This window comes from Hypanus sabinus, chromosome 7 (genome assembly GCF_030144855.1).
Source record: "Hypanus sabinus isolate sHypSab1 chromosome 7, sHypSab1.hap1, whole genome shotgun sequence".
Taxonomy (NCBI): Eukaryota; Metazoa; Chordata; class Chondrichthyes; order Myliobatiformes; family Dasyatidae; genus Hypanus; species Hypanus sabinus.
Genome location: NC_082712.1, coordinates 88143464 through 88165424, shown reverse-complemented (window position 1 = coordinate 88165424; position 21961 = coordinate 88143464). Strand labels below are relative to the sequence as shown.

At 44.0% G+C, this 21961-nt stretch overlaps 1 protein-coding gene and 1 long non-coding RNA gene across 3 annotated transcripts in view; one reads left to right on the top strand and one right to left on the bottom strand.

The window, feature by feature from the left end:
• Nucleotides 1-6338, bottom strand: part of alox12 (arachidonate 12-lipoxygenase) — a 69781-nt gene extending 63443 nt beyond the window's left edge. Inside the window, exon 1 of one of the 2 annotated variants that reach the window (XM_059975119.1) lies at nucleotides 6120-6338. In XM_059975119.1, coding sequence (XP_059831102.1) covers nucleotides 6120-6269 — 150 coding nt within the window. In that variant the 5' untranslated portion in view covers nucleotides 6270-6338. The remainder of the gene's footprint in view (nucleotides 1-6119) is intronic. The other variant, XM_059975118.1, reaches the window with a different exon arrangement.
• Nucleotides 6339-6363: 25 nt separating this feature from the next.
• Nucleotides 6364-9916, top strand: LOC132396959 (uncharacterized). The gene is made up of 2 exons (XR_009513197.1): nucleotides 6364-6558; nucleotides 8769-9916. It is a non-coding gene; the product is annotated as an uncharacterized LOC132396959 (long non-coding RNA).
• The last annotated feature ends 12045 nt before the right edge of the window (nucleotides 9917-21961 follow it).

Genomic DNA, 21961 nt, shown 5'->3' with positions numbered 1-21961 from the left:
ATAGTTGTTAAAATAAGTAATGCAAAAACAGAAATAAAGTAGTGAGGTAGTGTTCATGGGTTCAATGTCCTTTCAGTAATCAGTTGGCAGAGGGGAAGAAGCTGTTTCTGAATCACTGAATGTGTGCCTTCAAACTCCTGTACCTTCTTCCTGACAGTCACCATGAGAAGAGGGCATGTCCTGGGTGATGGGGGTCCTTTATGATGAGCAGCAGTGTAGGAGGTGTAGTTCCATATAAGAAAGAAGCCAGCCACTCTGGTACGAGAGGAAGCAAGCCAACTTCCAAGGTAGGGTCTCAACCCAATAGGTAGTCCGTCCATTTTCCTTCACAGATGCTGCCCCACCCACTGAGTTCCTCCAGCAGTTTGCCATATTTTCCAGCTTCTGCACTTCCTTCTGTCTCCAAGTTTATCTCTATTTGCCATGAATGTTTTGTGGGCAGCTCGAGAACTACACCCACGTATACAAACACTATCAATCGTGCCAATAAAGATAACAGCAGTCATAATCCACACTCATATCTGCCAATGCTTTCAGCAAGGTTAGAAAATATTGAGCAATTTTTTAAACAAGATTTGAGTTTGTTCATCAAACATACATCAATATAGTGAACAATCTTGCACTCAACGTAAGTAAGACCAAAGAGCTGATTGTGGACTTCGGAAAGGGTAGGATGAGGGAACAAACCATTCCTCATAGAGGGATCAGAAGTGGAGAGAGTGAGCAATTTCACTTTCCTGGGTGTCAAAATCTCTGAAGATCTAACCTGGATCCAAGATATTGATGCAGCTATAAAGAAGGTTATATTTCATCAGGAGATTGAGAAGATTTGGTTTGCCAACTAAAACACTTGAAAACTTCTACTGATGTACTGTGAAGAACATTCGGACAGGCTGTATCACTGTCTGGTATGGGGTGAAGGGGGTACTGCTAGGATCATAGCAAGCTTCAGAGAGGTGTAAACTCATTCAGTTCCATCATGGGTGCTAGCCTCTGTAGTATCCAGGATATTTTTAAGGTGTGGTGCCTCAGAAAAGCGGCTTCCATCGTCAAGGAGCCTCATCACCCAGGACATGCCCTCTTCTCTTTGTTACCATCAGGATGGAAGTACAGGAGCCTGAAGGCACACACTCAGCAATTCAGGGACAGCTTCTTCCCCTCTGACATCTGATTTCTGACAGACATTGAACCCGTGAACACCACCACACTAGTTTTATTTTGGATTAGATTTAGTTGCATCACATGTACATTTGAACATACAGTGAAAGGCTTTATTGGCGTCAAATCAAATCGGTGAGGATTGTGCTGGGTGCAGCTCGCAAGTATTGCCATGCTTCTAGCACCAACATTCCCTGCCTACGGCTCATTAGCCCTAACCCAGGGGTTTCCAACCTTATCTATGCCATGGACCCCTATCATTAACCAGGGGGTCCGTGGACCCCAGGTGGAAACTCCCTGGTGTGCATTTCCAGGAAGTAGGAGGAAACCGAAATGCTCAGAGGAAACCATGCAGTCATGGGAAGAAGAACATGCAAACTGCACCTTAGAGGCAGTGGCGGGAATTAAACACCGACCTTACAATCACCAGATTGTAAAAACATTACACTAACCACTATGACACCGTGTTACCTTGGCTTCCTACAATTTGTTCCCTGACATATAGTGTCTACAAAAAGTATTTCCCCCCCCCCCCCGGAAGTTTTCACGTTTTGTTGTTTTATATCATTGAATCACAGTGGATATAATTTGGCTTTTTTGACACCAGTCTGCAGATAAAGACACTTCTGTGTCAAAGTGAAAAAAGATCTCTACAAAGTGATCTAAATTAATTACAAATATAAACACAAACTAATTAATTGCTTAAGTATTCACCCCCTTTAATATGACACACCTAATCATCACTGGTGCAGCCAAACGGTTTCAGAAATCACATAATTAGTTAAATGGAGATCTGAGTGCTGTCAAGGTGTTTCAATTGATTATAGTAAAAATATACCATATCTGGAAGGTGCAACTGCTGGTGAGTCAGTGGCCTGACATATGAAGGCAAAAGAATATTCCAAGCAACTCTTGACTTTTCCTGACTTGAAAACCACAAGTCAGGAGATGGATACAGGGAAATTTCCAAGTTGCTGAATAGAAAGAATGTGGCACAGCTGGAAGTCTGCCTAGAGCAGGCTGTCCTCAAAAACTGAGAGACCGTGCAAGAAGGGGACTAGTGAGGGGGGCCAGCAAGAGACCTATGACAACACTAGAGGAGTTACAAGCTTCAGTGTCTGAGATGGGAGAGACTGCACATCCAACAACTGTTGCCCGGGTGCTTCACCAGTCACAGCTTCATGGGAGAGTGGCAAAGAGAAAACCACTGTTGAAAAAAATTTGCATGAAATCTTAACTAGAGTTTTCCAGAAGGTATAACAGAGACTCTGAAGTCAGCTGGAGAAAATTCTGTGGTCTGATGAAATCAAAATTGGCCATCGGACTAAACTCTACAGTTGGTGTTAGCCAAGCACCACACTTTGGCAAAATAACATCATCCGTGAAGCATGGTGCTGGCTGCATTGTGCCATGGGGATGTTTCACTGCAGCAGGCCCTGGAAGCCTTGTGAAGATAGAGGCTAAAACGAATGCAGCAAAATTACAGGGAAATCCTGGAGGAAAACCTGATGCAGTCTGCAAGCGAATTGCGACTTGGGAAAAGATTTGTTTTCCAGCAAGGCAATAGCCCCAAGCATAAAGCCAAAGCTACACAGGAATGGCTTAAAAGCAACCGAGCTAATGTCCTGGAGTGGTCAAGTCAGAGTCCAGACCTCAATCCAAATGAGAATTTGTGGCTGGACTTGAAAAGGGCTGATCACTCATGATCCCCATGCAATCTGACAGAGCTTGAGCAATTTTGTAACAAAGAATGGGGAAAAATTGCAGTCCAGATGTGCAGAGCTGATAGAGACCAATCCACACAGAGGTGAGTAATTATGCAATTATTTTGTGTTTTATATTTGTAATTAACTTAGATCACGTTATAGAGATCCATTTTCACTTTGACATGAAAGTGACTTTTTCTGTGTCAAAAAAGCCAAATTAAATCCAAGGTGATTCAATGTTGTACAACAATAAAACATGAAAATGTCTGGGGCGGGGGGGTGAATACATTTTATAGGCACTGAGTGCCTATCAAATCTCATTTGTTTGTTATGTTTCCTACCTGCACCAAGGAATAACTCAAAGCAAGAAGAACTCAATAGGAGTGAGTTTCGGAAGATGTGACTTCTTTAGGTGTAACCTGCAGGAGGAGTAATGCACGAGTGGCAATTTACACCAGAGTAACAAACTAGAGCCAATTTACACCAGGGGTAACTTACAACAGAGCAAACAGGAAGGATGTGGAGGCCATGGAGAAGGTGCAGAAGAGGTTCACCAGGATGCTGCCTTGATTAGAAAGCATATTCTATAAAGAGGGGTTGGACAAAATCAGGTTGTTTTCTCTGAAGCAGCAAAGGTTAGAAGGGGGGATGATTTCAGATTTAATTTTATTTATCACATGTACATCAAAACATGCAGTGAAGTATTATTGGCCTTTAATGAGAAGAATCTATTGGTTATTAAAACCTGTACTGATTGGTGATTGATGAATTTCAACATGAGGGCAGTACTGTCATGTAGTAGTTAGCACAATGCTTTACAGTACAGGTGATCCAGGTTCAATTCCCGCCACTGCCTGTAAGAAGTTTGTACGTTCTCCCTGTGACGGCATGGTTTTCTTCCAGGTACTCTGGTTTCCTCCCACAGTCCAAAGGCATATGGGTTGGTAGGTTAATTGGTCATTGTAAACTGTCCAGTGATTAGACTAGGATTAAGTTGGGGGTTGCTGGGTAGTGGGGCTCGAAGGTCTCAAAATTTCTCAATTTTGTCAAACAAATAAATAAAAAAATGTGTCATTTGCACTACACCCAAGGATGCGCAGGGGGCAGTCGGCAAGCGTTACCACACCTCCACTCTCATAATCCAATAGACCTCACCTTTCGACCTCCTTCATTCCAAAGAGAAAAGCCCCAGCGTGAAAAGCAGAGCTTTGGAAAAGCGAGTGGCTGAGTGGTCCACTTTAGGGACACAGTCATAGAGTATGACAGCACAGAAACAGGCCCTTCAGTCCATCTAGTGCTTGCTGGCCTGATTTTCTTCCTTGTCCCCAACTACCTGCTCCCGGACCATAGCCCTTGATCCCTCTTATCCACGTAGCTATCCAAACTTCTCTTAAATGTTACAACCGATCCCAACTCTACCATTTCCGCTGGTGTCTCTTGAGTGAAGTAATTCGCTCTCAGAATCCCCTTAAATATTTAACCTATGACTTCTATTTCTAGTCTCACCCAGCTTGAGGGGAAATAAGCCTACCTGCATTCACCCTATAAAATTAATTTATATAGCTGTCGGATCTCCCCCATTCTCCTGCACTCCAGGGAATAAATTTCTTACTAACATACAAAATATTAGAGGAACCCAGCAGGTCAGACAGCATCAATGGAGAAGAATAAACAGTCGACCTTACAGACCAAGGCCCGACATCAGGCCTGGAGAGGAAGGGAGAAGAAGCGAGAATAAGTAGGTAGACGGAGTGGAATCTGGCAAGAGATAAGTGAGACCAGGTGAGGGGAAAGGTAGGTGGCTGGGGTGGGAGATGATGTGAAAAGCAAGGAGGTGATAGGTTGAAATCGTTGTGGTCTGAAGAAGTAATCTGATAGGAGAGGAGAGTAGAGCATGGAAGAAAGGGAATGCAGAGGAGCACCTGAGGGAGGAGATAGGCAGGTGAGAAGAAGAGAAGGGGTAAGAGGGGAGCCAGAATGGGGAATAGAAAAGAGAAGGCGGGCGGAAATTAATAGAAGTTAGAGAAATCGACGTTCAAGTTGGAGGCTATCCAGACTGAAGATGGTGTTGCTGCTCAAATAAATTTCTGTGACCTTAGACATCCCACAGTTGCTGGGGGTTGACCTGGCTCCCTCTCCACCAGGATGGTCAGTGTCACTGGTCACGTTAATAACCAGCCCTCTCCGCGCTCTCTTGAGAAACAGACCCCAGGGCTCGGGAGCGAAGCTCAAGGAGCGGCGGGGAGAGAGCGGTAGAGATCCTCATTCGTTCACACCCACTGATGGTTTGGTCGGCGTCTCACAGGTAAACTGAAGCAACAGGGTATTCAGAAAGAGACAGGGAGCCCTGCCAGCAAAACCTTTTCAAGGATGATCGCATCGTAGTCAAGGGGAAATTTTGCAGTCAGCGCTGAAGCAAGGGAGTGTCCGTGGGGGGATGGTCAGCCTGAAAGGTATTATTGTTACAAGCAGATTGCACTGCCTCCGTCTTTTACACACAGCCACTACCTTTCTTCTCTCTCTCTTTCCTTTTTTCTCCCTTTCTTCTCTCCACACACACTCTCCCCACACGCACAATCATTCCATACTCCCGTCATTTCCTCTCTTTTTCAAATTTCCTCTCAAATTTATTATCGAAGTACGTACTCTGTATGTCACCACAAACAGCCCTGAGATTCATTTTCTTGTGGGCATACTCAATAAGTTCATAACAGAATCATTGAAAGACCGGATCTACTTGGACCCTCGACTAGAGTGCAAAAGACAACAAACTGTGCAAATACAAATAATAAAAAATAAGCAATAAATATTGAGAACATGAGAAGTTCCACACACTCTTTTTCCTCCTCTTTCCACACTCTCTCTCTCTTTCCATTTTCACACTCATGCTCTCTCACCCCACGCGCACTCTCCATCTCGCGCCAGACACAAACTCACTCCCCACACACTCCCTCGCTTTCCATGCTCACTCCCTTTCTACATGTGTTTTCCCGCTCTCCTCACACATTATCCCCAACACCCTCTCTCCCATGTACCCTCTTCCTCTCAAACTTTTACACTCCGTTTCTTCATCGGGTCCTTCCCCACCCCACCCCCCGACACACAATCTCTCTCCATCCCCTACGTCCTCAGCCACGCTCATATATTCTCCCGTACCCTCACCCATTGACACCCTTTCCTTTACACTCTCCCTCTTTCCTGCCGTACTCTCCTTCACACTCTCGCTCTCACACGTTCCCTTTCCCTCACACTTACGCTCCCCCTCTCCAGGTCATTGTACAGCCACTTGTCGAGGAGAGTTCTCTTGCTGGACCCCCTCTCTCCCACTAGAGTGACATAGACGTAGTCGTTGGTTCCCGAGTAGTCTGACGTTCCAGTGGCTACCGTGACCCTGTAGGTGACCATCTCTCCTGTCGAGGTACGGAAACTCGGAGCCCAGTTGCAGAGAAATACTTTGCAAGGCAGGGGCGGCGCACTTTATGTAAATAACAGCCTCATTCATGTTGAAACGAGTGTTCCGAGTGCCGCCTGTTGGGACACTCCCAGTGACTGTAGTTTGTGGGCTCGGCTTGCGTTGCTTTGGAAGCTGCAGCTATGCGTTCCGACTCCGACACCTTCAGCAGGGGTCTGGAACCAGACAGTTTCCCCGCCGCCAAACTGAACCGGTGACTCCCGCAATGACAGACCAAAAAGGGTAGGTCAAGGAAAGGGCAGAAAGTGGGCACAGCAATAGGCGTTGCTGGCTCAGATCTCCAGAGACGCATGTTCGATCCCCACTTCGGGCGCTGTGTGTGTATGTTTGTCTTTATCCCTCTTTGCATGTGTGTGTTGATTGTGTATGCCTGTTTTGTGCATTTTGTGTGTGGCTGTGTATATGCGTTATGCGTTTGTTGTGTGTGCGCGTGTATATGTCTGTGTTGTGCGCACGTTGTGTGTGTGGGGGGAGTGCATGTTGAATGTGTCTGCATAGGCATGTGTGTGTATTGTGTGGTGTGTTTTGACAGCATGTATGTGTGTTTGTGTAACAGTATGCAGAATACAGTGTTACAGTTACAAAGAAAGTGCAGTGCAGACAGATAATAAGGTACAAGGTCGATAACAAATCTTTTTATTTATTATGTATGTATTTATTTATTACGTATTTATTTATTGAGTTACAGCGCAGATTACGATCTTCTGGTGCCAGGCCTCCAGCAATTCCCTGATTTAACCCCAGCCTAATCACAGGACAATTTACAATGACCAATTAACCTACCAACCGGTACATCTTTGGAATATGAGGGGACACTGGGTCACAGGGAGAACATACAAACTCCTCACAGGCAGTGGTGGGAATTGAACCCGGGTTGTTTGTACTGTCAAGTGTTGTGCTAACCACTACACTACCATGCTGACCCAGAGTAGACTGTGAGGTCAAAAGCCGATCTTATTGTACCTGTGAGCAGTTCAATAGACTGGATAGAAGCTGTCCTTGAGTCTGGCGGTACGTTTTCCTGAGGCAATGTGAAGTGTAGACAGAAGTAGCAGTAGTTGTGTGATCAATCGAGTTGACTACGATCTTCTCCTAAGGGGTTGTCTATTGGCGGATCCTCAGGTGTCTGTGGAGGATGAGACAGAACTATTGCCCCACTAACTACCCTCCACCAGAAACTGTATGTACGTAAGCCCTGTGTCTGTTGTCCTTCGTCTCAACCTGTGAAGAGGGGATGGAGGAGCAAATGGTCACAGCATCTACAACATCTCTAACTACCCTCAGTGGGGGCTGAAAGTACATACAGAGCCAGAGCCTGTTATCCCTCCTAACTACCCCTGGTGGGGTCACATCTTGGAATCACTAGCCCTGTATGACACTCCATAACTCCATTCATTCTTGCTGAGAAGGGAAAGAAAGTCCTTCCATTCACCTGCTCCCTCACCTCCATTCTGGGCCCCAAACACAAAGTACACTGCAGATGCTCTGGTCAAATCAAGACGTACAAAAAAGCTGGATGAACTCAGCAGGTCGGGCAGCATCATCCGCTTCTTTCAAAGGATGTTGCCCGACCTACTGAATTCATCCAGCTTTTTTTTGTACGTCTGGGCCCCAAACAGTCCTTCACGTGCCAATCTGCTGGGGTTGACTATTGTGTCTGGCGCTTCTGACGTGGCCTCCTCTACACCAGTAAGACCAGTTGTTAAATGTGGCACTGCTTCGTTCAGCACCTCTGCTCCATCTGCTAAACTGGAACTTCTCAGTGGCCAAACATTTTAATTCCCATTCTTAATCTAGGTTCTGACATATCAGTCCATGGCTTCCTCTGTGCCAAAATGAGACCATCCTCAGGGTCAAGGAGCAACTCCTTATATTCCATCTGTCAGCCTCCAAACTGATGGCAGAAATATTGATTTCTCCCTCCCCCTCCACTCCTCTACTATTCTCCACTCTGGCCTCCTACCTCTCCTCACCTGCCTAGATAGGGATAGATAGAAAGATACTTTATTGATCCCAAAGGAAATTGCAGTGTTACTGTAGCATTATAAGTGCATGGATGTAAACATCAGAAAAGAAGTAGAAAGAATAAAAAATAAGTTATCACAAACAGTCTCACAGGAGGGAGTCACTACTTCCCTAGCTATAGGTTGACCCATTATACAGCCTAATGGCCGAGGGTAAGAATGAACTCATATAGCACTTCCCCATGGCCCTCTCCTCCTTCCCTTTCTCTTATGGTCTGCTTTCCTCTCCTAAAGGATTCCTTCCTCACCGGCCATTTACCTTTCCCATCCACCTGGCTTCACCTATCACCCTCCATCTAGTCTCTTTCCCCTTCCCCCATCTTTGTATTTTGGTGACTTCCCCCTTGCTTTCCAGTCCTGAAAAAAATATCTCAACCCAAAATGTTGACTGTTTATTCTTTTCCATAGATGCAGACTGTCCAGCAGAGTTCCTCCAGCCTTTTGTGTGTGTTGATCTTGGCTTCTCGTATCACTCAGCACTGCCATCTGTTTAACAGGACATCCCCTTGGGATTTCTAATGATTAACAGGACAGCCCAGGATGTGCACCAGATGCTGGGCTGTCAACAATTCCATACTTTAGAAATAAACACAGAATAACTTTCCTCCCAACATGTGAAAGGAAGCACAAGAGGCTTCAGCTGATCCAGGGATGGGGTCCTGCTTCACATCTGCAGGTGCAGGTACCCCAGGAAGTATGCTGCCTGTGCACAGCAGGATCCCACAAGCAACTCACCAAGGGCAATCAATGCTAGGCCTGATGAAGGGCCTCGACCCAAAATGTTGACTGCTTCTTTCAACGGACGCTGCCCAACCTGCGGAGTTCATCCAGCTTTTTTGTGCGTCTCAATACTAGGCCTACTTTGGGACTGGCCATCCAGCCAATCCTCATTAGGAGATTGGAGGTGAAGTAGTCAGTAACATTAAATTCCTTGACGTTACCATATCAAACAGTCTGTCCTCGGACAGCACATAAATGTCATCACAAAGAAGGCACAACGGTACCTCTAATTTCTTAAGGTTTGCATGGATTCAGTATGTCATCTAATACTTCTGTGAAATTCTATAGATCCCCAGTGCAGAGATTTCTGACCAGTTGCACTATGACCTGGTATGGACACTCCGATGTCCAAGAATGGAAAAGCCCTACAAAACTTGGTTGACACTGTCCAATCTATCACAGGGAAAGGCCTCTCCACCATTGAGCACATTTACAAGGAGTGGTACCACAAGAAAGCAGCATCCATCATCAAGACCATGCTCTCTTCTACACACTACCATCAGGAAAATTGTACAGAAGCCTTAGGGCCCATGCCACCAGGCTCAGGAACAATTATAACCCTTCAACCATCAGGCTTGTCAACTGGCGTGGATAACCTCACCCACCACAACACTAAGCAGATTCCATAACCTAAAACTCACATTCAAGGACTCTACAACTCATGTTCTTAGTTTTAGTTATTTATTTACTTTTCAAAGTTCTTTGCATAATTTTCCTTCATTTGCACATTATTTGTTTGTCAATCTTTGATTAAATCGAGATCAGTTTTTCATAAATTCTGTTGTATTTATTTTCCTGTGCAAGAAAACTGCTCTAAAAGTAGCATATGGTGATATAGAGATACTTTGATAATAAATTTACTTAGAGCTTTGAACGTGGAGGAGAGGGGATGGTTAATGCTTTGAGCGAAGACATGAATTAGTACTGGGGGCAGGTCACACAGTCCCACAAGACCACTGGACTAGTCAATGAGTCACAGCTAATCTGTTTGTAACCTCCATTACATACCCTGAAAACACTTAGCATCTTCTATCCCACTGTTATCAGACACTTAAACTGACTCCTTGTACAACATGATGGACTCTTGACCTCACATTCTACCATGTTATGATCTTGCACTTTATTGCTTACCTCCACTCCACTTTCTCTGCAAATTTTACACTTTATTCTGCATTGTATTGTTTTACCTTGTTCTACCTCAACGCACTGTGTCATGATTTGATCTGTATGAACAGGATGTTAAACAGTTTTTTTCATTGTATCTTGGTACAGGTGACAATTATACATCTAACTAATATCATACATCTTCCTACCCTTTATGAAATGTTCCATACCTTTTAAAGAAAGATTGGCTTTATTTGTCGGAGGTACATAAAAACACACAATTAACTGTGAATTTCTAAAGCAAACACGAGGAAATCTGCAGATGCTGGAAATTCAAGCAACACACACAAAATGCTGGTGGAACATTGCAGGCCAGGCAGCATCTATAGGGAGAAGCACAATCGGCGTTTCAGGCCGAGACCCTTCGTCAGGACTCTTGGCCGGAAACATCGACTGTGCTTCTCCCTATAGATGCTGCCCGGCCTGCTGTGTTCCACCAGTGAACTGTGATGCTTGCATCAAATCAGATCAGATCAGTGAGAATTATGCTGGAGAGGCAGCAAGTGTAACGTTGCTTCTGGTGCCAACATAGCATGCCCATAACTCCCTAACCCTACCAATCATACAAGCGGTTCAATTTAATATCAGAGAATTATACAGTACAATCTGAAATTCCTATTCTTCAAAGAGACATCCACGAAACAAGAAGGATTTTTTTATTAGAATGTGGGAGAAAACGAGAGCATCCAGAATTAACCTACATAGTCATGGGGAAAATGTACAAACTCCTAGCTACAGTGGTGGGAATTGAACCTCAGTCGTACAGTGGGCACTGTAAAGCGATACGCTAACCACTAGTTATCTATTTTATTGAGAGTCTACTTCCCTTCGTCAAAAATACATTCCACTGCCTTTCATTAACAGAATTCCAAAGATGGGCAACACTCTGGGTGTCAAAATATTCACCTCTTCTCTGCATTAGATGGACTCTATAATTTAATCCCTTTGCTGTAAACTAACCAGGAAAATGAAATGTTGTTCTACCAGTTTGGGGTTGGCGTCTCCAAGGCAACAGAGAAAGCCTAGTTCAGACAGGTTGGTGTGGGAAAGTGGAGGAGAGATAAAATACGCAGAACTGAAGACAGCCATTGTCAGAGTGTAGGGGCCCAGTGAAATGGTCAGTAATGTAGAGGAGGCCACACTATGACCACAGAACGCGTTCAGCCCCATTGGAAGAGGTGCAGGTGACTCGCTTGGTTCTCTACTTCACTTGGAAAAGTTGCTCAGGTCCTCCCGGAAGGCAGTGATGGGAACAGATGTGACATCCCCTATAGCGTCACTGGAAAGTACTTGCGTATGGGGAGGGGAAGAGCAGCACGGGAGATCAGAAAGAGGGAGCTCCCTGGGGTAAACAGAAAAGGGGCAGAGAGGGAGGAAGATGGTGGGAGTCACAGAACAGAATCAGAAAAAGCTGCAGAAGGTTGTAAACTCTGCCAGCTCCATCACGGGAACTAGCCTCCCCACTATTGAAGGTTACACCAAAAAGGCACATCCATCATTAAGGATCCTTACCACCCAGGACATACCCCTTTCTCATTGCTGCCATTGGAGAGGAGCTACAGGAGTCTGAAGGCACACACTCAGCATTTTAGGAACATCTCCTTCCCCTCACCATCAGATTTCTGAACGGACAATAAACACATGAACATTACCTCAATATTTTTGCTCTCTTTTTGCACTAGATATGTTCCACCCTGGGAGTTCCACTCCTGTTACACATATTTAATTTATTTTACAATATGTTTATTATTGTAACTTACAATTTATTTTATGTCTTACGCTGTATAACTGCCTTCAAACAACAAATTTCATTGCATGCACTCAGCGGCCTCTCCATTAGGTATCTCCTGTTCCTAATAAATTGACCACTGAGTGTGTTCATGGACTTTTGCTGCTGCATGTTCACAGTTCGATGTGTTGTGCTTTCAGAGATGCTCTTCTGCACACCACTGTTGTAACACATGCTGGCATTGTGTCAGCATGAACCACTCCAGCCATTCTCCTTTGATCTCTCTCACTAACAAGCCATTGTCACCCACTGCCACTCACTGGGTGATTTATTTTTTAGTTTTTTGAACTATTCTCTGTAAAATCTAGAGACTGTTGTGTGTGAAAACCCTAGGAGATAATCAAAACCACCCCATCTGGCACCAGCAATCGCTTCACAGCCAAAGTCACTTAAATCACATTTCTTCCTCATTCTGATGTTTGTTCCAAACAATAACTGAACCTCTTGGCCATGTCTTAATGAGTTTATGCATTGAATTGCTGCCATGTGATTGGCTGATTAAATATTTGCATTTACAAGCAGGTGAACAGTTGTACCCAATAAACTGACCATTCAGTATATGTCAGTGACAATAAACCTAATTCTGATTCTGGAGCTGGTACAAGTCATGGAGATGTTGTGCTGGATGCAGAGGCTGATGCGGTGATACAGTGAGGGCCAGGGTCTCTATTACTGTTCTCTCTGGTGAGAAGGGAAGATGAGAGCAGATCTGTGCGATGAAGAAAAGTTTTCTTGTTCCCACACGCTCTTATATAAGCACAGATATGTGCAGAATTTTGAGTGATCTGGATATTGTGTAGGTAGAAGGGACTCATTTTGTTGGGCATTTAATTACAAGCTTTGGATCTCTCCTCCTCAGAGGCTGATGGAAGTGGAGTCTGTGAAGGTCATTAAGGTATAAATATCATTAGGAAATAAGCAGATAGTGAGGGGATGATAAGTAATTGAGACGAGGCAGGAATGTGAGGCTGATCATGAGCAGGTCGCTCAGATCAGAGCAGACAAGAGGAGCCAAGTGGTCTTTACCTGCTCCTAGTTCGGTGGCTGGTTACACAGATAGGAAAGGAAGGAGCCATCAATTTGTAACTGAGTTTAGACCAATGATCTATTGGGCTCCATGCAGATCTCAGTGACAAGTTGTGTCAGGTTACAGAAATATTTATTTGCAAGTCTTCTTCTGAGAAATGATTCCTGCCCCAACCTGCTGAGAATTGTGCAGGCCACTCCTAGCCTCTCAGGTGGGACTTTCTCAGGAGGGACAGGGAAGAATAGCCATAGAACAGCACAGAAACAGCTCCTTCAGCCAAGTCTGCTGAATTTGTTAAACCTGTAATTAAATGCCTAAGTAAGCTAGTCTATTCTGCCTACATATGTCCATACCCCTACATTCTCTTCATGTCCATTTGCCTGTCTAAGAGCCCCTTAAACAGCTCTCATAAATACAGGTTTCTGCAGAAGCTGAAAATCTAGAGCAACACGTACAAAATGCTGGGGATCTCAGCAGGAAAATAATCAAAAGCTCTCTTTTTCTTGCTCACACCACCATTTCTGGCAGCACACTCCAGGCATCTCCCACACTCTGAGCAAAAAAAACTTAGCCTTTTAACTTTGCATCTCTCCTCTTAAGGCATGTTAGATACTTTGACTCTGGGAAGATCCGACTGTCCACTTATGCCTCCAAACCCATGGAACACCAGTTTTCTGAGACCTCCAGCCAGTCCCATCAACCCTGCTCCCTCCTGTCTCTTATTGGCAAGCCAGGTCCAAATCCAAACTGACAAGTTACTATGGATCAATGGGCAATCTTTGGGATTGAGATGCACAGGATCATGTGATCCCATGTGGGACCTTGTCAGACACCTTACTAAAGTCCATGTAGACAACTGCCACAGCTCTACACTGAGCAGTCACCTTTGCCACCTTCTGAAAAACTCATTGAAGTTAGCAATCTATCCAGGAGGACCACAGACCACAACACCATAGATTCAGCGGAAAGCACTCTGATTGGTTGTATCACAGTCCGGCATGGGAATTCCAATGTACAGGAATGCAAGAAATTCCAGGGATTAGTGAGACTCAGCCAGTTCCATCTTGGATACAGTTCTTCCCACACCACAGGAAGGACAACTACAAGATGTGACAATTCAGGAAAGCAATGTCCATCATCATGGTCCGCCACCACCTCGATCATGCCCGCTTCTCAATGCTGACATCAGGAAGGAGATACAAGAGCTTGAAGACCCACAACTCAAGGTTCAACAGCATCAAAGTTCAAAGCTTATTATTAAATTACATATACTACAACATCAAATCGCAATATACTACCCTGACAGTCATTTTTTTCCTAGGACACACAGTAGAACAAAGAAATACAATAGAATCAATGAAAAGCTAAACCTAAATACTGACAAACAACCAATAAATGTCTGTTAATGTTTCCTTTTTGTTTTAGTTTTCCCTCCCTTACTTTACCGTTTAAATGGCTATGGTGTGCTCTTCGTACCGGATGTTGGAGAACTGGGAGACCCAGAGTCTCCCGGGAACTACATCTGCGTGAAGTGCATCCGGCTGCAGCTCCTAGAAGACCGCGTTAGGGACCTAGAGCAGCAATTGGATGACCTTCAACTTGTACAGGAGAGCGAGGATATAATTGATCAAAGTTACAGGGAAGTAGTCATCCCAAAGTTGCAGGAGACGAGTAGCTGAGAGACTATCAGGAGGAATGGAAATAGGCAGCTACAGCAGAGCACCCCTGTGGCCATTCCCCTCAAAAACAAGTACACCGTTTTGTGGGGGATGACCTCCCGGGGGAATACCATGGCGACCGGAATGCCACGGCACTGAGCATGGGTATGTGGTGCAGAAGGGAAAGAGAGAGAGAAGGGAGTGGTAGTGATAGGGGGCTCGATAGTGAGGGGAACAGACAGGAGATTCTGTGGATGTGAATGGGACATTCAGATGGTATGTTGCCTCTCAGGTCCCGGGGTCAGGGATGTCTCAGATCGTGTCCATAGCATTTTGGAGAGGAAGGGGGAACAGCCAGATGTCTTGGTACATATTGGTACAAATGACATAAGAAGGAAAAAGTAATGAGGTCTTGAAAAGAGAATTTAGAGAGCTAGGTAGGAAGTTGAGAAGCAGAACCTTCCTGGTAGTAATTTCTGGATTGCTGCCTGCGCCATGTGCCAGTGAAGATAGAAACAGGATATTTTGGCAGATAAATGTATGGCTGAGAAGGTAGTGCAGGGGTTAGGGCTTAAGGTTCTCGGATAATTGAGATCTCTTCTGGGGGAGGTATGACCTGTTCAAAAGTGACGGGTTGCACCTTGACCTGAGGGAGACCAATATTCTTACAGGCAGGTTAGTTAGAGCTGGTGGAGAGGTTTAAAATAACTTGGCATGAGGGTGGGAAACAGAGTGAAGGGACTCAGGAAAGGACGGATGGTAAAAAAGTAAAGATAGTGTGCAGTCAGATTGTCAGGAAGGGCAGGCAGGTCATGGGACTCAGTTGCAGCCAACAGGCTGAGTATCAAATCATTAGGGATACAGAGTCAGAAAGGATAGCAAATATGTTACTCAAGGTATTGTATCTAAATGCACGTAGTATAAGAAATAAGGTGGATGATCTTGTTGCATTTTGCCAGGTATGATGTTGTGGCCATCACTGAATCATAGCTGAAGAATGGTTGTAATTGGGCACTGAATGTCCAAGGCTACACATTATATTGGAGGGATAGGAAGGTAGGCAGAGGGGGTGGTATGGCTCTACTGATAAAGAATGGCATCAAATCAGTAGAAAGATGTGACATAGGATCGGAAGATGTTGAATCCTTGTGGGTCGAGTTAAGAAACTGCAGGGGTAAAAGGACATTGATGGCAGTTAGATACAGGCCTCCCAACAGTGGCTGGGAGGTGGAACACAGGTTACAACAGGAAATAGAAAAGGCGAGTCAAAAGGACAATGTTATGGTAGTCATGGGAGATTTTAACATGCAGGTCGATTGGGAAAGTCAGATTAGTAATGGAACTTAAGAGAGTGACTTTATTGAATGCCTAAGAGTTGGCTTTTTAGAGCAGTTTGTCATTGAGCCTACCAGGGTATCAGCTATACCGGATTGGGTGTTATGTAATGAACCAGAGGGAATTGGGGAACTTAAGGTAAAAGAACCCTTAGGAACCAGTGATCACAATATGTTTCTGTTCAACTTGAAATTTGATAGGGAGAAAGTAAGGAGTAAGGGAAATTACAGTGGTATGAGAGAGGAGTTCACCAATGTAAATTGGGAACTGGCAAGGATCTCAGCAGAGCAGCAATGGCATGCCTTTCTAGGAAAAATGAGGAGGGTGCAGGATATGTGTATTCCAAAAATGAAGAAATACTCAAATGGTAAAATGGTACTACCGTGGTTCACAGGGGAAGTCAAAGCTATTGTAAAAGCAAAAGAAAGGGCATACAACAAAGCAAAAATTAGTGGAAAGATAGAGGATTGGGAAGTTTTTAAAAACCTACAAGGAGCAACTAAAAAATCATTAGAAAGGGAAAGATAAAATATGAAAGAAAGCTAGCAAATAATATCAAAGTGGATAATTAAAGTTTTTTTCAAATATGTTAAAAATAAAAGAGAAATGAGAATGGTATGGGACTGCTAGAAAATGAGACAGGAGAAATAATAACAGGGGAGAAGGAGACGGCTAATGGACTAAATGAGTATTTTGTGTCAGTCTTCACTGTGGAAGACACTAACAGTGGGTGCAGTTACTTGTACAAGAGAGAAGGTGCTCAAAAAGCTGAAAGACATAAAAGTACATAAGTCACCCAGACCAAAGGAATTGCACCCTAGGGTTCTGAGGAAGGTAGCATTAGAAATGATCTTTCAAAAATCATTGGACTCTGGGATGGTACCAGAGGACTGGAAAATTGCAAATGTTATTCCACTCCCTAGGCAGCAGAAAGGAAATGACAGGCCAGTTAGCCTGACCTCAGTGGTTGGGAAGATGTTACAGTCAATTGTTAAGGATGAGGTGATGGAGTACTTGGTGACACAGGACAAGATAGTACAAAGTCAGCATGGTTTCCTTCAGGAAAAATCCTGCCTGACAAACCTGTTGGAATTCTTTGAGGAGATTACAAGTAGGATAGATAAAGGGGATGTAGTATATTTGGACTTTTAGAAAGCCTTTGACAAGGTGCCACTCATGAGGCTGTTTACCAAGTTAAGAGCCCATGGTATTACAGGAAAGTTACTAAGATGGTTAGAGCACTGGCTGACTGGTAGGAGGCAGCAAGTGGGAATAAAAGGATCCTTTTCTGGTCGGCTGCCAGTGACGAGTGGCGTTCTGCAGGTGTCAGTGTTGGGACCACTTCTTTTATGCTGTATATAAATTATTCAGATGATGGAATAGATGGCTTTGTTGCCAAGTTTGCAGATGATAGGAAGACTGGTGGAGGGAAGGTAGTGTTGAAGAAACAGGTGGGATGCAGAAGGACTTAGACAGATTAGGAGAATGGGCAAAAAAGTGACAAATGAAATATAATGTTGGAAAATGCATCATACACTTTAGTAGCAGAAATAAATGTGCAGACTATTTTCTAAATGGAGAGAAAATTCAGGAATCTGAGATGAAGAGGGACTTGAGAGTCCTTGTGCAGAACACTATGAAGGTTAACTTGCAAGTTGAGTCAGTGGTGAGGAAGGCAAATGCCATGTTAGCATTCATTTCAAGAGATCCAGAACATAAGAGCAGGGATGTGATGCTGAGGCTTTATAAGGCACTGGTGAGGCCTCACCTTGAGTATTGTGAACAGTTTTGGGCCTTTCATCTTAGAAGAGATGCGCTGGCATTAGAGAGGGTCCAGAGGAGGTTCAGAAGCATGAAAGGGTTATCAAGCGAGGAACATATGATGGCTCTGGGTCTGTACTCGCTGGAATTCTGAAGGATGAGGGGGGATCTCATTGAAACCTTTCAAATGCTGAAAGGCCTAGACAGAGTAGATGTGAAAAGGACGTTTCTCATGGTGGGGGAGTCTAGGATAAGAGGGCACAGCCTCAGGAGAGGGATGCCCTTTCAAAACAGACATGTGGAGAAATTTCTTTAGTGAAAGGGTGCTGAATTTGTGGAATTTGTTGCCACATGCAGCTGTGGAGGCCAGGTCATTGTTGTATTTAGGCAGAGATTGATAGGTTCTTGATTGGGCATGGCATCAAAGGTTACGGAGAGAAGGCCGGGAACTGGGGTTGAGGAGGAGATGGAAGAAAAGTTTCAGCCAGTATTGAATGGCAGAGCAGATTTGATGGGCCAATGGCCTAATTCTGCCCCTATGTCTTATGGTCTAAGCAAAAGACAAACTGAGCAAATAATAAATACATACATACATACATACATACATACATACATACTGAGAACATGAGTCTTCCTGGTTTTCTTTCTGACTGCCGTCAGATTCTTGAACTGACCTGAAAAACCCCAACAGTGCCTTGGACTATGCTTCCTTCAACTTAGACTAATGTTGTTATGTCTATGTATGTTTGTTTTGTTGTGTAAGTTGAGTTGCTTCTTAAGGGGTAGTTAGGGATAGTGCTGGTCTTGTCAGCAACACCCTCCTCCTGCATATCTAAGTGATCAACCTTAGATTTAGACTTTCAAAACATGAAACTTAATCAGGCAGTTCATAAGACATAGGAGCAGAATGAGGCCTTTCAGCCCATCGATTCTGCTCCACCATTTCATCATGCTGATTTATTTTCTCTCTCAACCCTATTCTCATACCTTCTCCCTGTAACGTTGAACACCCTTACTAATCAGGAACCTACCACCCTCTGCTTTAAAAATAAACCCAGCATCTGTGGCAATGAATTCCATGGATTAGCCACCCTCTGGCTATGGAAATTCCTCCTCAGCTCTGTTCCAAAAGGGACATCTTTCTATTCTGAGCCTGTGCCCTCTGGTCGTAGACTCTCACACTATGATATGGATGGTGGTGTAGTGGTTAACACAACACTTTACAGTAAGAGCGACCCAGGTTCCATGGCCACTGCTTCCAGTAAGGAGTTTCTATTTTCTCCCTGTAACCACATGTTCTCCAGTTTCTTCTCACAGTTCAAAGATACGCCTGTTGGTAGGATAATTGGTCATTGTAAATTGTCCCATGATTAGGCTGGCATTAAACTGGGTGGCATAGCTTAAAGGGGATATTCTGTGCTGTATCTCAATAACTAAATAAATTAACTAAAATCCAACCTCAAATATCAATGGAAAGTAACCATTAGTCAAGCCATACACCACCTACTGGTGGTGGAGCAGATTCACAAGTGACAAGAACAACCAGGGAGATTAACTCGATCAAATACCCTGGGCAGAAAGAGGCTGTTCAACCTTTATCATTTCCATGCTCCTTGAGCGAGCAATTTGAATCCTTCTACCACATCCTCCTCAAACCTTTAACAGACAGCTCCCTAAATGAGTTGAGGGGTTCATTTAAGAAAGTAAGTAGAATATTTGTATTGGTTTACAAGACACAGAGAACATCCTGTCTTGCATACTGTTCATACAGAACAAATTATTACACAGTGCATTGAGCAAGAACAAAGTAAAACAATAACACAGAACAAAGTTGAAAAGCTGCAGAGGAAATGCAGTCCAATAAAGTACAAGATCATAATGACTGTGAGTTCAAGAGTCCATTTGATCGCACAAGAGCTCTGTTCAAGATAGAAGTTGAGTGTGGTAAAAGATGAAAGAAACCAGATAGAAAGAGGGAGACAGAGAGAACATCACCAGAAGACTTTAATAAATAGGAGCAGATTTAGGCCATTTGGCCCATCAAGCCAGCTTCGCATCTGAACACAGCTGATTTATTAGCCCTCTCAACCAACAAAGCCAATGTTTAATGTCTGCCCCTAACTACTACTGAGGAGTTAAAGCTAAAGTCAGTACTAAGTCAGTTAAAGCTCAGATGGACTGGTGGGCTTGGAGTCACAGAAAGGACAAGGGTGATAATTTTTTTTCTTTCCTGAACACTCCATCAGACAAGAAGGCAGAAAGGGTGAAGTTGCCCCAGGCATCCACAGTTAAAAGATGAAGCAGCAGCAAAAAGCGTGTCAGGATAATGTCTGTCCAATTTGTTCTGTACGTTTCATGATTGTTGGCTTTCATCTGCAAATTTCTGTCAAAGGTGATAACAAACTTGTGGGTGCAAAGGCAGGAGGAAAAATTTCTGATGACACTTTGGGTTTGTGAATCATTGAGACTGGTGTTTGAGGCCTGATGTTTGGTGATTGATATGGCCTGGGGTCAATACTGGGGACTGAGGCCTGAGGATTGAAATGGAAGTTTGGAAGTCAAAGCCCATAGCCCAGAGCTGACGCTGTGAATCTCAGGGTCTGCTGGGGAGGTCAAACCCCAGTATCTGCTTGTCCAAATCCATGTCTGGTAGAAACTGAATGCAGAGGCCTGTCCTGGGGCACAAGGACTGTCTATGTGTGGGTGAGAGTGAAGAATGAGCCTTGATTTTACTGTTGCTGTTTCATTATTTGTTGTGTTATGGGTTGTCCTACTGTTTGCCATGGAGGAGTTAACATAAGAACGAAAACACCAAACTGAATGGTTCAAGGATGGTGGAAGCAGACAAACTAATTGTTTTTGTTCTTGCCATGAGGTTGAAAAAATGGAGGCTGCCATTCTGTGAAGCGGATCTGCGTCCTCCATTTTGTGAACTGAAGTTGTTTGGCATGATTACTGCTTAAAGTAGACCAAATGATGCTCCAGGTAATTTGCAGGACCAGGGATCATTTCCAAATAAAAAGTTATTTGAGAAGTGTTCTTTGGTTAGATATAATATGCAGGTCTGTGCCTGTGAGGTTGGTGTCTGCCCGGAGTGACTCAAACTGGCTACTGGTTTGGTAAATGGTTTAAGATAAATAGCCAGAAATTACCAGTTGTCACTTTCAGAAGAGGGGCAATAAATGGACGCGGGCTTGGACCAGAGCCACCTAAGATGTTAAATGTCAATCCAATGACCCATAGCCGATAACACTGAAAGGCAACCTTTGAACTAGCAAGGAGTGCACTTAAAACAGAGGTTTTCCGGTATAAGATAGTGATAACTCTCTTTAGAGACTCACCATTGCAAGGAAGAACCCCCACATCAGAGGCAGGGAGAAGAAAAGATCGATTGATCTTTTCAATCTGGTCAATTGAGATCCACTATTTTGAAAAGCGAAAAGTGCTCCAATTTGAGTATTGGTACAGAGGGAACAGTAGAATTCATCGTTAAAGTTGTTGGCCCAGGGTCAATATTGTTGTTAAAGTGCCTACTTCGATTAGTTGGGACTTAATTTCCTAACCTACTTCCTTTGATGAATGATCAATGTATTTTGGCATCCCTGGGTGGGTTCGAAAAATAAGTATAAGGGTCTGGGATCCTAGTTTTGAGTTGAACCACCCACTAGGTTGGGATATTAAACTGAGAAAAGGACAAGAAGAACGCAGTGAGCTTGGAGTATCAGAGAGATCACTTTCTTAGTTATATATTAAGAAAATGGACCAATAATGAGGAGTGGATAGGTAAGTTTGATAGTGGAAGGTCAGGGACCCTGGGGCATGCATGGTGAAAAGCTGTTATTGAGAGGAAATAGAATAAATTACAAGAGATCTTAACAAGCTATTATAATTGAGGTGGAGAGAGAAAAAACAAACTGGCAGGGGAATTGTGTAAGTGTAGACAAGAGCTGGAGTGAGAAAGGAAAGGAAATGAAACCCTGAGGGAGCAGAGTCAAGTGGACTTGACGCGTGTGTCTGTTTCAGGTTCATAGCGAATGCCGAACGAGAGAAAAGGAGAAACAGGAAGAGGAATGTTAAAATGCAAGTA